The sequence below is a fragment of the Nicotiana sylvestris genome, chromosome 6, assembly GCF_000393655.2.
Source record: "Nicotiana sylvestris chromosome 6, ASM39365v2, whole genome shotgun sequence".
NCBI lineage: Eukaryota > Viridiplantae > Streptophyta > Magnoliopsida > Solanales > Solanaceae > Nicotiana > Nicotiana sylvestris.
Genome location: NC_091062.1, coordinates 193670852 through 193689600, shown reverse-complemented (window position 1 = coordinate 193689600; position 18749 = coordinate 193670852). Strand labels below are relative to the sequence as shown.

Below are 18749 nucleotides of genomic sequence, written 5' to 3'. Positions count from 1 at the left end.
TTTGAGACATAAAATAAATAAATAAAAAAAGAGAAGAAAGCTTACGTGCAAAGTTCCATTTCTCCGTAAAAGACATGTTTTCTTCATCTATTAGAGCACTAGTGGGAGAGCAACAAAACAAGCGTACCCGCCACGGTCCTGGTCGTCTTCAGGGCTAACCAGTACTCTCTTACTTCTAGCCATGAGAGAAAAAACTCATTCACAAAACAGTTTAGGAGAGTAGAGATGAAGAAATTGTCGAAAAGTGAAAGGCATGGGAACCAAATCTGATAAATAACGAAGGCATGCAACAACCTTCCATACTATGGGGCGAATTAGGCCAAGGCACACGTTGAAATAACGATACAATTCAATGATCACTGGGTCGATAGGTGGTTTGAACCCTAAAGTAAAATGGTAGGTGTAAACAAACGAATAACTAGCTTGGTATAAGGTAATTCTCTGGTTGAAAATAGAGACTAAAACTGGAAAATTTGATTTCCAATAACATTCTCTTCGAACTAGGGAGAGAAGGTCAGTAGTGATCAAACTTGGATAAAGGTCACCAGGATTAAGGGAGGCCATAGAAGAGACTTGATTCCTTATTATTTCGCGATTAGTTGCAAAAGAAAATTTCTGATGAACAATCTCTGCAACTGTGAGTTCACGCACTAGTTCATTTAAATCTCTATTCCTAGAGGAGGATCTAGGGGTTAAAGGAGCCCTAGGTTTAGAAGAGGAAGGCGTAGCAGCACTGCCCTAGGAAGAAGAACCACGATTAAATAATGAGCCAAGACTACAAAGTCTACCACCTTTCCTACTTCTAGTAGGGACAGTAAAAAGAGCAAGTTCGTCAACAATCACAACCTTAAGAGAGTCTGGTGTAGAAAAAGACATGATTGTCCAAAGGGTTAATAAATATGGCGGATATTGAAGAAGGAAGACTTCAAGAGATAAAAAAAAGAATGAAGTATTTATAAGAAGACACGGCCATCATTAAAAGTAGGTCATTATGAAGCGTCATAATGGAACCATCACTTCGTGACTGACGCAACCGCAGAAAAACCCTAAAAAGCGCAGAAAAACTGCAGAGCCAATCATTAGAAGCCACGTGGCATGGGCATTAAATAGACGTGACATACGTCACATCGGTTCTGAAGGGGACACAATGATACTCGAAAAATGGCAGCAATTCTAAACGCTTACCACTTCCTGGATTTTTAATTGGAGAAAAAAGATGTCACACGTGGAATGTTAATAAGCCGACGAAGCATGACACCTGGTATAATGGCATAGTGAAAAGTGGCATGCTCGATTAGCGAAATTAAGAATACAAGGAAGGTACGAGGAAAACACCCACGAGATAGTACAGAACAGAGGATCGGGTGTGAATAACTGTAAAAAAGAGACGCGAATGGAATGAATCAAGGTAAAAAAGAAGGGAAGCTACATGAACTAGAAGTAAATAAGGAAGGGGAATCAGAATTATTGTAAGGCATTTATAGCTACAAATATGTCAGTTATGGTTATCAATGTTAACGGACAATCAATACAATTAATACTCATAATGAATTCGTCTTAAATAGGAAAAATGTTATGATTGTATACCCCTATATAAGGATAATGAATTTTACTTGTAAAGATAAGTTCCAAGTACTACTGAAATACACTTTACGATTTCTTGCTTTATCAAAGTCTCTTCCTTAATTTTAGGGATCTACTTTCGTTTCATTCCTTATTTCTTTCTGTCTAATTTACGTTATTGCTTTCGTTATTTTTCCAAATAGATTGTTGAGGAAGTAAAGTAAAATTAGGTTATCAGTAATTCATTTTTCTTTAAATATAGGCGTTGACTGAAAATTCTATTTTTTGGTTAAACAGAACCCACCAGTAAGATTTCACTACGTTGTTATTGTTGTTGTTATTGTTGTTTATCATTTTTATGGCTCGGAATTTGGACTAGAAATTAGAATTAGTTCAGAGAAATACTAATTTACGTTATTGTTTGAGCAAACACTTGAAATAGAAAAGATATCTGATTATTTAATGAATTATTCGTAGTTTTCCTCTCTAATCTTTAAGCGTTAAGCGCTCAGTAACATTTGTTGGTTTTGTGATAGGGAAGAGTAGAGTTCAAAGAGAAAAATACTACAGTAAATTAGAAATAAGACAGACATTTACACACAATGTCAGAGATATAATTAGGGGCGTAGGTAGGAGGAAGGGGTTCATCCAACCCCTTGCCTGAAAATTACATTATGCATATAAGGTAAAAAAAATTATGTATGCATATTAGGAGTTGAATCCCTTTTTTTCAAGTTTTTTAATTTCTCGAATCCCTTGGTAAAAATCTTGTTTCTGTCATGGAATATAATAGCTGCGTTTCCACCTTTTACCTATTGCTATTCGAAATAATTTACTAAGAACCCATTTGTCCTTAAAAAATAAAAAATAAAAATTTTGAGTGACAGAATGTTGATCATCAGCCAAAGTAATAACAACTGCTTCCATTTGAGAAAATGATGATGAGGATTTTAATATTCTATGTTCAATCTGTGAGTAGGCAAAGCTCCCACAGTAGATGATCGAACACCATTCCATGCATACCTTCTTTAAATTTTCAGTCAAATCTTGGCAAGGTACTCTTCGTAATATCTCAATAACAATTTCTTTAGATATAGAAATGACATAATGTTGCTTTTTCTTTCCCTTTCTTCTCTTTGAGATCTTCATTCTTTCTTTTTCAAGTCCCTACTAATCAATAAAAAATGGTCAAATATTAAATAATGGGGTATTATTACTTTTAGCCGCGCTAGAAACTATTTACATTTGGTAATCGACAAAAAAACATATAAATTTTTAATATTTTTTGTATGTAATATACATAATGTATATATATACAAAATATATACATTTTTGGGTTATTATTTTGACAGCAGCGGTTATATAATGTCATTTTAGCACTACTTCGATAATAACAAAACTAATAACGATAAGTTGAGTTTCTTGCTCTCCTGCAACTAAAATTTTAATTTCGCAAAAAATATCGAAAATTTTGAGGAAAGGTTTTCCTGTTACAAGTGTTTGATAGTGCCAAACCATTAGATACACCAACAAAAGGACGTAATAGGCACTCATCCAATTAATTTAGGTAAGAATAAATTAATTATGCCGCCATTTTCCTGGATAAAATATATTTGGGCGAGATATGTGATGTTGAAAATGTGATAAGATATATACAAAAGTAAAGTAAAAAGGCAAAAAGTCTTTTTAAAAGGATATATGAACAATAAGAGAACGGCTGTCAAGGAAATAAATCAAATGAAAATACAAAACAAAGCAAATTAAAGAAGATATTCAAAGACCGTAGAAGAATCACCAAACCTTGCTAATCAAATTCTTGAATTAAGTTTTGTTCTCTTCCCTCTCAAAACTTATATAATTCTTACTTGGGAAATTAATAGAAATGGATATTTTGTAGTTAGAGCATATAAAGTTTTTCGCCGTCATTTCAGCTTTGATAATAACAGAAGAATCCGAAGAAAGATTACATTATAAAATTATGCAACTTAAAACTCAACATTTCAAGTAGTGGAAAAAAGATGGCAACCTCGTCTATTCCTACTTTGGTGGAAGTGGATAGTTTAGTGTGATCCTAGCAAAGCAAAAGACTAGGCCTTCCTTGTGAATGTGTTAACTGCGGAAAAATAAGTTAAACAACAAATGAGTTCTAATTAATTATGAAAAACGAAAATGTGTGTCATAATAATTGTTGATGTTTTACGTCTGGATTCAGGTAAAAGGTCCTCTGCCTCTTGGTGGAGATATAAAAGCATTGCATTTGATCTTCTTCTTTTTTTTTTTTTTTGTCAAAAGATATATCTGTTGTAAAATAATACTAATAGAAAGACAAGAAAAGAGAATTGCAAAAATTCTTATTGGATAAGGTAGCTTGATATACAATACAGTACGATATGATACGTTATGAAATGATACGTAACAACCATCCAAACAAACGGTAAGAAAAGCATGCTAACTTTTAGAGAAAGAATTCAAGCAACTATATAATCTCTTTCCTTCTAGGAAACTTTTTTTTTTGCCAGACTTAGCCATACAAAATGAAGGGACACATAAATTATTTTATATAGAGATTTGCAAGAAAGTACAATCACTATATTGCACATATATAGGCATATTTTATAATTTTAATATTATTAAGCAAATAAGATATTCAACCTTCTTGAATCAGTTTAATTCGTTTTTTCCACTCAAAACTTAATTCTTATCTCTGCAAGTTTTCCACTCAAAAATAAGATAGTTTCGTTGTTGGAACTTACAAATAATTAGAATTATTTGGTACAGAACAATCCAAAGAGATATTGCAAGCTCTTCTACTACTTTGGTGGAAGTGGATAATCAGTTTGATGCAAGCCAAGTAAATCAGGTGGGTGTTTGGACCGTAAACTCAGTTATTTTTGTATATTTAAAATTATAATGCTAATAAATAACAAAAAAGAGCAATTTGGTTTAAATTTAAATTCAGAATGTAGTACACCTTTAAAATCCAAGTTGGACCAACAACCTTTTGCAATCACTGATCAGAGAAATTTGGTGCTTAATTGTGTTAATCCCTTTTATATAGTGAAATCAAGAGGCGGTGAAAGTTCAATATATTCGTTACAGTTTTAATTCTTTTAAAGTTACACAGTCACTGTGAAATTTGTTCGACACATAAAAAAAATGATTTATATTAGGTAAATCTTACGAAATAATTTTTAAGTTCTACATTTTTATTTTTTTTACATATTTCAAGTACAAAAAAGATTTTAATAACAAAAATTTTTAGGAGGAGCTATTTGAAATTTAGCCGAGAGCACGAAAAATTAAATTCCAAAAGCCTTTAAATAAGCGCAGTTTCAAATCTTCAGCTCCTCATTTCCTTCTCGTGAAGATGTCAATTGCAGTTTCGCAGCAGATCTCCCTATTCCTATCCCAAATCGAAAGCCGGAGGTTTGTTCCATGCTCATTTTCTCTGTCTCTATTTCCGATTTATCTATAATTTTCATTCTGATTCAGTAAAATGCGCTTGATCTATGCATGTCTTTTGTGCAGATTCAATGAAGCAAATATTCGAGTTCTCGAATCCTTTTTAGCTTCGAACGACTTCAAATCCTTGGACGGGGTGGCGCGTGCTTTGAAACAGTTCATGAGAAAGGAATCTCTCTGCATTATTCAGGAAATCGCTGGAAAATCTACGGAGCATAAGCTTCTGATCGTCGATTTTCTAGTACGCGTTTTTGCTCTAATTGGAGATACTGAGGTATGAAGCTTTGGCTTTATCGAGTTTAAATTGATACATAATTTTTGTACTTTTTTATTTTGATTTGGCAAATTATTAGTAGTTATTAGCAGAAAAAGTTATTTGGAGATAGGAGTTGTTTTTGCAGGATGATGTTGATGACACTACAAATGCATATAGTGAAAGAGGGTCTGATGCGTTAAACCATGTACTTTGCTGAAATTTCGTGATAAGTAGAAGACTTACTGAAATTTTGTTGGTGTTTGTGTTCGGTAATTGTATTCTCTTTGAACTATATATGTCATGGAGATTTTTTGCTTCGAAAGTTGCTTTCTTAGCGAATTTTAGTGTTCGAATGCACTTTAATATGTATTGCTTAGTAGACTACGGATAACTTATACAGCTGTAGAAGTGGTGGTGCTTTTGGTGGTGGTTGCAGAAGGTAAGGTGACTAGCAAAAGATGTGAACAATGATTAGTTGCTGGCTGGAGAAACTGGTATTAGGTTGTACCGGTAAAGGAAATATATCCTTCCTTTTGTATATATATGCAAACTGTTTAGGGGAAAAATAGAGAAAATGAATTACTTAGTAGAAGCGATATTAGGAACATGAACCATCTGACTCTCCAATAAGTGTAATGAAGGAATAATTCTAAGCGCCACTATATACCTGACGGCTTAAGCTGAAATTCTTTGAAGCAAAGGAGAGGAGATCAATTTGATGACTCGTAGCCATATTTATGGATCACAATTTGGCTGACTGTGAGATTTAAGAGTTTAGTGTACGTGGTCTTCAACTGAATGTCATTGTACATAGTCGTGAAAGTTTATTTGCTATTAGAAACATGGCACCGTGGTTCAAAGTTCATCTGTTTGGAACTTGCTAGATATGCTTACATAACTTATCAGATGTGACAGTGTCTTAAATGTTATTCGACATCCAAAGTGGTATGCATATCCTATGCTGTGAAACTTTTTACAAGTTACAACTGACAATGGTTTTAATTTCTTCTGTTGTACCATTTTTCTTTTTTATCTTTTTATGTTAAGAATTACTAATATCTTATTTTTTGTTCCAAGTACGTGACTCTTGACTATTTGGATATTCACAGAGTTGCTTGGCCTTGAGATATGAGGCATTGCTTATGAGAGAGCAAAAAGCCACCAGTGATCAAGGACTTCTTGTTTCATATAGTGAGTGGCTCACTTTTGCTGAGCATTCACTGGAAAATGGCTTTTGTTCCATCGCAAAGAAGGTAAATTTCTGTCAAAATTTTGTACTTGTAAGCATATTACATGTGGAAAAGGGCACAGAATAAAACTTCTAGTATGTGCAGTTCGCAGCAAATTTAAGCTCACTTCGTCTGATTTTGATCTCTGCTTTACAATTCATTGTACGCTACTGGCATGTTAAGGTCGGAGTTATTCTAAACTAAAGTACTGCTCGTACTGTTCCTAGTTCTTCATTTATGTGCATGTAAAGGATTAGTTCCAAAATCACAGCTTGAAGGTTCTCATTGTGTCATCATGGTTTTCCCTTATGGATATGTTTGTAAATCAGCCAGAAGTGAACTTTTTAATAGGTTCTAGCTGGGCTGGAATAACTAAATTTATTTGATCTGACATTCAGCGAAAATCCCAAAACTTTGGTTACCTCTATGCCTCTTGTTGGAGGACATCTCTTTACGTAGGCTACATAACTAGGAATTACACTTCACTTCTGAAAACATCTCCTTATAATTGGCCCCTTCTCCTCAGCTATGAGTTCTCCTGTTTCTAGAATAGTATGGACAATTTGTGATGGTAGGAATTAGATCAGTAAAGCTACTTAACTATTGCATGTTTAACATCTTGCTGACAAAAATAAACTATGTATTTCACTCGATGCTAGCTATTTTGTGCGTTACCTTTACGTACCTTGTATCTTATGGCATCAAAATCTAGAGATTTTATAATAACCTACAGCTTATAGCGAGCCTATCTCAATATCCGCCTGTAAATTGTACTTTTGCAGGCATGTGAAAAGGCACTTTTATGCTTTGAGATGAACATCGTGATTGACCCTGGAAAAGATGACTTTGTAATTGAAAAAATTAAGAAGCTTAAAGATATTGCTGTGATCTCGGCTTCTTCAAGATCAGGTATTTTCAAGTAATAACATTTCGTTAAGATCAATCATGTCTTGACCTTCATAGTTAACGTCAGTCGTACTCTACTTTGGTATACTATGCTCTATGATTTGCTTCTATTATCATCATTTCCTGTTTACTTAATAGCAGATTACCCCAGACCTCACACGTGGGATTATACTGGGTTGTTGTTGTTGTTGTTAATAGTGTTGAATTCTGTAATGAACGCTAATTCAATGTGTGTGTGTGAGATTGATCGAGAGAACAAAAGAGAGAATAGAAGCAGGGGAGATAGAACTGTAATAGAGTTGCAGAAGAAAATGATTTTTTTCTCTTACATTTACAATGTGTAATACAAGTATTTATATACAATTGACTAACCATGGTTAAGTTAACAACTAACTATAGTTAAGTACCGTGTGCACTGGCACTATCTTCTACACCCCCCCTCAAGCTAGGGGAAATGAAGATGTTCTTCATTCCTAGCTTGGAAAGCAAGTGATGATGCTGCAGACGAGAAAGACCCTTAGTAAGAACATCAGCAGGCTGTTCAGTCGAGGCAAGGTACATAGTCTTGACCAAACCTTGCTGGATCTTCTCGCGAATGAAGTGACAGTCGATGTCAATGTGCTTTGTCCGTTCATGAAAAACAGGATTGGCAGCAATCTGGATAGCAGATTTGCTATCACAGTGAAGAGGCACAGGTAGATGAAGCTGAACATTGAGCTCTTTGAATAAGCCAAGTGATCTCAGCGACCGTTGATGCCATACTCCTGTACTCTGCTTCAGCAGAGCTCCTTGAAATGGTAGACTGCTTCTTTGACTTCCAGGAGATGAGAGAATCACCATACATGATAAGGTATCCTGTGATAGATCGTCTAGTGTTGAGGCAGGAAGCCCAGTCTGCATCACAAAATGCATGCAGCTGGGCAGCACTAGAAGCAGAAAAGAGAATACCCAAGCCAGGAGCAGACTTGATGTATCTGACCACACGGCTAGCAGCTTCCATGTGAGACACTTTGGGAGCATGCATAAATTGGCTAAGAGTTTGTACTGCAAAAGAAATATCAGGACGACTGATGGTCAAATAGAGTAGTCGACCAATCAGTCGTTGATATACACTGGGGTCAGCAAGCAATTGATCATCATTTTCTCCAATATGTTGATCAAAAACAACTGAGGTAAGCTTAAGATTAGGCTCCAATGGAGTAGCTAAAGGCTTAGATCCAGTTAACCCCAAATCAGAGAGGAGTTCTAGAGCATACTTTCGTTGATGCATCAATATGCCCTCCTTACTTCTAGCAAATTCCAACCCAAGGAAGTATCTAAACTCACCAAGATCTTTAATTTTGAAACTATGCTGTAGAATGTCCTTAGTTTCCTGAATGAGATCAGAATCATTGCCTGTGATCAAGAGATCATCTACATAGATCAAAACTACAACCATTTTGTCCAGCACCTTCTTAGTGAGTAAAGAGTAATCTAGATGACTCTGAATAAAACCAGAAGACACCAAAGCAGTAGTTAACTTGATGTTCCACTGACGAGAGGCTTGCTTAAGTCCATAGAGAGACTTAAGCAGCCTACAAACATGGTGATCTCCAGGTGACTGTGTGAAGCCAGGAGGTAATTGCATATAAACCTTCTCAGTTAAATCACCTTGCAGGAATGCATTAAACACGTCCATCTGATAAATTTGCCAGTTGTGAGCTGCTGCTAGAGACATAACTGCAGTGGGAGCTTTGCCTACTCACAGATTGAACACAGAATATTAAAATCCTCATCATCATTCTCTCAAATGGAAGCAGTTGTTATTACTTTGGCTGATGATCAACATTCTGTCACAGTTTCTTCCTTAGAATGGCACAGTAATCAAAACCATTCATTCCAAGATTTGAAGACTAAAGACTTATATACAACAAAAGATGTATTGGTCCAGACATGGTTACCAATGCCGCTGAGGAGAATGATGAGTGTGAATTCTGTGAATGGTTTCGTTTGTTTCTGGTCTACTACTGAGCATTCTCGTTTCCATATCTTCAATCCTGTCACCAAAGAACATGTCACGACACCAACAAATACATACCTAGGTAATTGTTAGACTTGTACAATATATTTATCGGGATCCCGTCGATCTGAAAAAGGCTCTTTTATAGTCGTCATAAGCCTATGTATGTAGGCGTTTCGATATAAAAATTATAATTTTTGAAAAAAGTATATTTGGAGTTAAGTTGAAAAATGATATTTGAAATTTGAAATTGTGTTTCGACATGCATTTCACTTATAAAGATATTGCAGTTTTCCAAGGGGGATTTTGTTTTTTTAGAAAATTTTGAAAAGGTGGTCAAAACCACCTTTTAAAAACCCATTTTCCAATTTTTTTCAAAAATTTGCAAAATATCATGGACACTCAAAATTTTTATTTTTTATTTTTTATTTTTTATTTTTTAAGGACAAATGGGTCCTAAGTTCACAAAGTGTCCTTAAATTAATATACCTACATTCATATATATATATATATATATGTGTGTGTGTGTGTGTGAGAGAGAGAGAGAGAGAGAGTGAATTTTATAAGATATTGACTTGGGTTTGGGCGTGGGCTAGACATATTTTATTTCTATAAATATTCATTTATTTAGAATTTAAATTTTAAATTAACAGGTGTATCTATAAATACTGGAGCTCAGCTCTACGAATTGACTATAAAACTCTACATATATATGTAGGTTTTGTTGTATCCTATCCTAAAAGTTAATTTTATGGCTCGGAGCCTTTTCTAATTCTGCTTTATTCTACTTTTTTAAGAATTTACTGCTACTTGTATAACAGGTAAGAATATGAATGATGATCCTTCTGCAGTGGGCTTAGGAATTTGCCCACTTTGGTATGAATACAAGGTGGTTGTTCTTGATAATGCAGAATTCGGTGTGATTAAACCTTCGATTTTCACTATTGGAAAAGACTATTTATGGAGGTCTTTGAAAGACATTCCATATCATACTCTTGCTCAAGTTCAGACAGTTGCATATGTAAAGGGGGTATTATATTGGTACACAAAGACTTGTACTTCTGCCCATTATCTTACTACATATCAAATTAAGACGACAAAAACCCTCATTTGTTTTGATGTTACTAAGGAAGAATTTGATATGATTGTGGTTCCTTTTGAAAGCCTAAAAGAACAAGTAATAAGTATAGCAGAAAAGGGAGGAACGCTTTGTTTGGTGATCATAAGTTGTGGTCCGATTTGCTCCCTCATGGTTGAGGTATATGTTGCCCGTAATATGAATGATTTGAGTAGCTTAAATTCGTGGAACAAAGAGTTGACTGTGACTGCTCCTAGTATTGCATATAACTTAGAACTAGAAGAATTTGTGCACATCATAATTGTTACAGATGAGATTTTGGTGATTCAACTTGAGGAGAGAGACGTTGTGTTTTTCGATGTTGCAACTGGAAAGCTGTTGGGTTTATATTCTGTGCCTTTTCATGCAACGGCAATCCCTTATGTGCCAAGTTTGGTCGCTCTTCGCCATCGCCCACTACTTAGCTTCCTCCTCTTGAACTATTCTATTGCTTGCAGATGGTTGTTACATGTTGTATTGTATCGTATTGTTATTTTAAATACGATATTTGTTTTGATTGTTACTTACATTTTATTGTATCGTATCGTTAAATTCGTCGTTACATAACGATAAATATGTCACTTTATGTAACGATCAATTTGATGTGGTCGCGTCGTTACCTTGTCTTTTTCTTTCATCTCACCCTTCATTATTATTAAATAATTTTATTTATCATTTACAATATCTTTTTATATAATAATTTTATCCCGTATCATAATTTTCTTTTAATAATATTGCGAGTTTTGTTGGTGTGTGTAACATCATGAAATAACGATAAATGATACAATCTATCCAAACATTGTATTCATCAAATAATACCGTACAATATAATATATTATGAAATGATATGTAACAAACCATCCAGACAAGCTGTTAGGTGCTAGACTATGATTTGCTTCTATCATAATCATTTTTTGTTTGCCTAATAGCTGATCAAATATTTAATGTTATGTCTACCTCGTCAAAAATGTCTCATGCTATCCGGGGCGTTAACAATTTCTATAAGTAAAAAGAGTGTATAACATTTTCATGAAAAGGTCCCATTCTTTACTAGAGCAGAGTATACATATACAAGGCTTGCTGACTATGCTGTTTTGAGGTACTCCTATGTTGTTTGAATTGACTCAATTTGAGTGCTCATATTTTTAGTGAATTATTTTAAATAGCAATAGCTAAAAGGTGGAAAGGTCAAATATTCAAATAAATGACAAAATAGTATCTTAGATAATAACAAAACTAGTAACAACGAGTTTGTGCACTTATGCAACTAATTTAATGTCAATAAGAAACAAAATAAGCATCTAAGAATATATATTTGTAAAAAATATTAAAATCAATAACAATAATCGATAAAACAACAATAACAACAATTCCAGTGCAATCCACAACTGGAGTTTGAGAGTAGGCAGACCTTACTCTCCTCAAACAATAATTAGTATAAAAGTGAAGAGAAATTCAAGACGTTTGATCATGCCAAACTACTAAAACCACTAAATTCTTATCTCTGCAGGTTTTCGAAAAGGATAATTTCGTAGTTGGAGCTTACAAAATGATTTATATAAGGTAAAACATAATAATTTTTAAGTTCTACGACACTACTAGAAATCCGGAAAAAAATGATTAAAATTTGGCAACCAAAATTGGTCTGTCAATAAAAGCGACCAAAGTTGGTCGCTAAATTGGAGAAAATAATTAAAGAATTATTCTAAAAATATTAGCGACCAAGGTTGGTTGCTTTTTGGTCGATAATGTGGTCAAAATATTGACCGGACTGGTCAGACTTGCTTGTTCAAAGAAATACTGAAATTAGCGACCAACTTTGGTCGCTAAAGTGAGACCCACCTATAAAATTTTAATAATATTATTATTTAAAATAAATTATAAAATATAAATAAATAAAATTTAAAATTAGCGACCAAAGTTGGTCGCTTACGAAAGGGGAAGCAGATAGAGACCAATTTTGGTCGCTAATCTGGGACCCAGTTATAAAATTTTAATAATTATATTATTATTTAAAAAAATTATAAAATATAAATAAATATAATTCAAAGTTAGCGACCAAAGTTGGTCGGTTATAAAGGGGAATCAAGTAGCGACCAACGCTGGTCGCTATATTTTAATTCTGGATAATTAGCAACCAAAGTTGGTTTCTTTTCAAGTCAATTGGTCAAAATTAAAAATCACTTTTGTATTTACTATCTAAATAATATAAATGTAATTCGTTAACACTTTTGTAGTACAGGGGATGAATACACTAAAATATACTATAACATGCTATATATGTAGTTAAAGTAGTACAACGAAGCGTGTTATATATATATATATATATATATATATATATATATATATATATATATATATATCTAGACATTTTGTTTTTAATATTCAACGATGCATCTGAGTATGTTATAAGTCGATGAATCAATTTACACACAGATATATTTGACGAAAAATTATATATACTAATTAGGATCTTGACAAGTCTATCAATCCCTAAAAGAACCTCGAGAGCAATTGTATCTTCTTTTCTTGTTCATTCACACTTATCTTGCATAGTACTAATACATACAGGTACTTTGGAGAAATCTGCTGCCTATAAAGTGCACATATCACGTTCATGCAGAGTTCAACATCTTTCTACAACAACAACAACAACCCAGTATAATCCCACTTAGTGGGGTCTGGGGAGGGTAGTGTGTACGCAGGCCTTACCCTTACCTTGGGGTAGATAGGCTATTTCCAAATAGACCCTGGCATCCTTCCCTCCAAAAACTTCTCACCTTGCTCTTGGGGAGACTCGAACTCACAACCTCTTGGTTGGAAGTAGAGGTTGCTTACCATCAGAGTTCAGCATCCTTCTCTTCCAAGAAAAACGTTTTACCTTTAATTCTTTTGATTAGCATTTCCATACTTTTGTCACTCAAATTATTGTCTAAATCCAAAGAAATATCACTAATCCCATTAAGCTTGTACGAATCAGATTTGGAAGAAAGTTGAGAATAAAACTTCCTTTCATCTTTGTTATCACAGAATCTTATGATCCCCGTTTTATGTGAACTGCCATGAGCAACGGACAGCTTTCCATTACCATCAACTTTGTCACTCTCAATTAAACTTCTTTTCCTCTTGGAAATGAAGCAGAGAATTCCTCTATAACCTCTTCTTTTTATCTGCTTAGGAAATGTTAAATTCATACCTACACCATCACTGTTTGAAACACATGCCATTGCCTTCTCATCATCATTGTCGCTAATGAGAACAACAATTGATCAAAGACACACCCTGTCAGGTACTGTATCCAAGTTATTCTATGTATCCAAGTTCATCCCGAGTAATAGTACTATGAGGATAATTACCAAAGCCACCAGACAACTTTATGATGCCAATGAAGCAAGATGAACTATTCAATGAGACTCGTATTGTAAAGAAGAAAAAAAGGACTGATCCAGAAAGGTGGGTCGAGGGTCGAGCCTCGACTATACATGTAAGTTTTTTACTTTTCATTAAGTATTTTGATTTACTTTTATATAAATTTTGAAATACTAATTCAATGTAATTTTTCTTATAGAGTCGCTTCACAACTGACGTGGAGGAATTCATACGCAGTCAGCCACCTAATGAGTCGGGCGAGGCAATCCAACTTTCGGACGAGGATGCTGAAAGAACACTCCTTGAGTACTTTATATACTTTGAACTAGATAATAGAACCAGTTTTCGAATGAGCTTGTAATAAGCGTTTAACTTAGTTTTGTTAGCTTAATGTGTTAGTTCTATTGAACTTTATACTTTGTTGGTTTTAATGTTGTTGTTGGGTGGTTGTTGTTGTTGTTGTTGGTGTGTTGTTGTTGTGGGTATTGTTGTTGTTGTTGCTTGTAATAGGGAATTTTGTATACTGGCAGGTGGTGTAGCTGCCAAAACAGGCAGTTTCTGCCAAAATTATACCCGGAAAAGCGACCAACTTTGGTCGCTTTTCTATTTAAAAAAATATTTTCTGGGCAATAGCGACCAAGGTTGATCGTTAATTAACCCAGACTTCTTAAAAAGCGACCAACTTTGGTCGCTATTCTATTAAAAAATATTCTTAAAAATAGCGACCAATTTTGGTCGCTTATGTTTAAAAAATAATTAAATTCTTGAAATTAGCGACACTTTTGGTCGCTTATGTTTAAAAAAAAACTAAAAAAAAGCGACCAACTTTGGTCGCTATTTTCCAGATTTTAAAATATAATATTTGGTTTACAGACCAAAGTTGGTCACTATATTTTGATTAATAATAAATAAAAAAATATAATTTAAATATAGAGACCAACTTTGGTCGCTAAATTTATATTATTAAAAGATTAAAGCAACTAAAGTTGGTTGGTATATTGTTTACCCGGAATATTTGGTCCTTTTACCTTAGAGACCAAAGTTGGTCGCTAATTTTGGTCTCTAAGGTAAAGGGACCAGCAAAATAGCGACCAAGCAAGTTTCGACGTTTTTGGTCGTTTTTGGACCTGTAAGCGACCAACTTTGGTCGCGTTTTGTGGTCGTTTTTTTCCAGATTTCTAGTAGTGTACAGATTTTTACATATTTCAAATAAAAAAAGATTTAATAATTAAAAAAATTAGGAGGAGCTATTATCCTGGATCTGCGCTTGAAGTGCTCTTCAAACAATATCCAGGTTTTAGGGAAGTTCGAATGATTGAAGCGAAGCCAGGTATTGTATTCGTGGAATTCGATGATGATGTCCAGTCTTCGGTTGCCATGCAGGCCCTTCAAAGCTTCAAAATCACCCTCACCCCCAAATCCCAAGTAAGGACACTGGAGGGTTAATGGAAACTGAGATTGGAAGGGAGGCAAGGGGCAATTCTTCAGAAACAGGCCCAAAAGCTTCATCACCTTCGAAGTCATGAGCAAACAATCTATCAACAGAATCTGGGGAAGGATCAGCAACATCTTCATCAAAAACCACTAAAAGGGCACTCTTTGGATCTTCTGTAAGTCTAAAAGGGATTGAACTTGGTAAAGGGTCATGAGAAGGAATAGTTTCATCATCAGAAACTACACGTCTCCTGATGCGTGGCCTTCACACCGAAGAATCCTCCTCTGTTTCTTCTTCACCATCAGAGCCACGAGCTCCGTCGGTTTTCCTTTTTAAAGAAGAAGCACTTAAAAACCTTTCTTGGGCGAGAGTCACGGAAAGCCCAGTGGATGGAACAGACGCGGGTCTAATGCCACGAATAGAAAACCCTAGCAAAAAAAAAGGGGAAGAATAAGAAACCCTTGAACCAACAAGGAAGAGAAAAGGAAAGATAATAAATGGAAAAAGTACCGTGCATCTTCACTTTCCAACCAAATCTTTGAGAAAGATATTTTCAAGACCTTTTCTCCATAAGCGCAACAGTTAACATCTTATCTACCCAAGCACGGAAGTTGGAATTTCATCAAAAACTTCCATAGTTGCTGAAAAAGTAGGCATGTGATCATATGGGTTTTTTCTTTTGAGACATAAAATAAATAAATAAAAAAAGAGAAGAAAGCTTACGTGCAAAGTTCCATTTCTCCGTAAAAGACATGTTTTCTTCATCTATTAGAGCACTAGTGGGAGAGCAACAAAACAAGCGTACCCGCCACGGTCCTGGTCGTCTTCAGGGCTAACCAGTACTCTCTTACTTCTAGCCATGAGAGAAAAAACTCATTCACAAAACAGTTTAGGAGAGTAGAGATGAAGAAATTGTCGAAAAGTGAAAGGCATGGGAACCAAATCTGATAAATAACGAAGGCATGCAACAACCTTCCATACTATGGGGCGAATTAGGCCAAGGCACACGTTGAAATAACGATACAATTCAATGATCACTGGGTCGATAGGTGGTTTGAACCCTAAAGTAAAATGGTAGGTGTAAACAAACGAATAACTAGCTTGGTATAAGGTAATTCTCTGGTTGAAAATAGAGACTAAAACTGGAAAATTTGATTTCCAATAACATTCTCTTCGAACTAGGGAGAGAAGGTCAGTAGTGATCAAACTTGGATAAAGGTCACCAGGATTAAGGGAGGCCATAGAAGAGACTTGATTCCTTATTATTTCGCGATTAGTTGCAAAAGAAAATTTCTGATGAACAATCTCTGCAACTGTGAGTTCACGCACTAGTTCATTTAAATCTCTATTCCTAGAGGAGGATCTAGGGGTTAAAGGAGCCCTAGGTTTAGAAGAGGAAGGCGTAGCAGCACTGCCCTAGGAAGAAGAACCACGATTAAATAATGAGCCAAGACTACAAAGTCTACCACCTTTCCTACTTCTAGTAGGGACAGTAAAAAGAGCAAGTTCGTCAACAATCACAACCTTAAGAGAGTCTGGTGTAGAAAAAGACATGATTGTCCAAAGGGTTAATAAATATGGCGGATATTGAAGAAGGAAGACTTCAAGAGATAAAAAAAAGAATGAAGTATTTATAAGAAGACACGGCCATCATTAAAAGTAGGTCATTATGAAGCGTCATAATGGAACCATCACTTCGTGACTGACGCAACCGCAGAAAAACCCTAAAAAGCGCAGAAAAACTGCAGAGCCAATCATTAGAAGCCACGTGGCATGGGCATTAAATAGACGTGACATACGTCACATCGGTTCTGAAGGGGACACAATGATACTCGAAAAATGGCAGCAATTCTAAACGCTTACCACTTCCTGGATTTTTAATTGGAGAAAAAAGATGTCACACGTGGAATGTTAATAAGCCGACGAAGCATGACACCTGGTATAATGGCATAGTGAAAAGTGGCATGCTCGATTAGCGAAATTAAGAATACAAGGAAGGTACGAGGAAAACACCCACGAGATAGTACAGAACAGAGGATCGGGTGTGAATAACTGTAAAAAAGAGACGCGAATGGAATGAATCAAGGTAAAAAAGAAGGGAAGCTACATGAACTAGAAGTAAATAAGGAAGGGGAATCAGAATTATTGTAAGGCATTTATAGCTACAAATATGTCAGTTATGGTTATCAATGTTAACGGACAATCAATACAATTAATACTCATAATGAATTCGTCTTAAATAGGAAAAATGTTATGATTGTATACCCCTATATAAGGATAATGAATTTTACTTGTAAAGATAAGTTCCAAGTACTACTGAAATACACTTTACGATTTCTTGCTTTATCAAAGTCTCTTCCTTAATTTTAGGGATCTACTTTCGTTTCATTCCTTATTTCTTTCTGTCTAATTTACGTTATTGCTTTCGTTATTTTTCCAAATAGATTGTTGAGGAAGTAAAGTAAAATTAGGTTATCAGTAATTCATTTTTCTTTAAATATAGGCGTTGACTGAAAATTCTATTTTTTGGTTAAACAGAACCCACCAGTAAGATTTCACTACGTTGTTATTGTTGTTGTTATTGTTGTTTATCATTTTTATGGCTCGGAATTTGGACTAGAAATTAGAATTAGTTCAGAGAAATACTAATTTACGTTATTGTTTGAGCAAACACTTGAAATAGAAAAGATATCTGATTATTTAATGAATTATTCGTAGTTTTCCTCTCTAATCTTTAAGCGTTAAGCGCTCAGTAACATTTGTTGGTTTTGTGATAGGGAAGAGTAGAGTTCAAAGAGAAAAATACTACAGTAAATTAGAAATAAGACAGACATTTACACACAATGTCAGAGATATAATTAGGGGCGTAGGTAGGAGGAAGGGGTTCATCCAACCCCTTGCCTGAAAATTACATTATGCATATAAGGTAAAAAAAATTATGTATGCATATTAGGAGTTGAATCCCTTTTTTTCAAGTTTTTTAATTTCTCGAATCCCTTGGTAAAAATCTTGTTTCTGTCATGGAATATAATAGCTGCGTTTCCACCTTTTACCTATTGCTATTCGAAATAATTTACTAAGAACCCATTTGTCCTTAAAAAATAAAAAATAAAAATTTTGAGTGACAGAATGTTGATCATCAGCCAAAGTAATAACAACTGCTTCCATTTGAGAAAATGATGATGAGGATTTTAATATTCTATGTTCAATCTGTGAGTAGGCAAAGCTCCCACAGTAGATGATCGAACACCATTCCATGCATACCTTCTTTAAATTTTCAGTCAAATCTTGGCAAGGTACTCTTCGTAATATCTCAATAACAATTTCTTTAGATATAGAAATGACATAATGTTGCTTTTTCTTTCCCTTTCTTCTCTTTGAGATCTTCATTCTTTCTTTTTCAAGTCCCTACT

At 34.7% G+C, this 18749-nt stretch overlaps 1 protein-coding gene across 3 annotated transcripts; it reads left to right on the top strand.

The window, feature by feature from the left end:
• Positions 1 to 4839: 4839 nt before the first annotated feature.
• On the top strand, positions 4840 to 11173 carry LOC104231758 (uncharacterized). 3 transcript variants are annotated; one of them, XM_070147755.1, is made up of 7 exons: positions 4840 to 4989; positions 5092 to 5299; positions 5427 to 5486; positions 6391 to 6534; positions 7293 to 7419; positions 9255 to 9497; positions 10237 to 11173. In XM_070147755.1, exons 1-7 carry the CDS (start codon positions 4931 to 4933, stop codon positions 11097 to 11099), a joined length of 1704 nt encoding a protein of 567 aa, XP_070003856.1. In that variant the 5' UTR covers positions 4840 to 4930; the 3' UTR covers positions 11100 to 11173. The 3 variants fall into 3 exon arrangements, with proteins under 3 accessions (XP_070003856.1, XP_070003857.1, XP_070003858.1); XM_070147756.1 differs by lacking the exon at positions 5427 to 5486; XM_070147757.1 differs by lacking the exon at positions 9255 to 9497.
• Positions 11174 to 18749: the final 7576 nt, after the last annotated feature.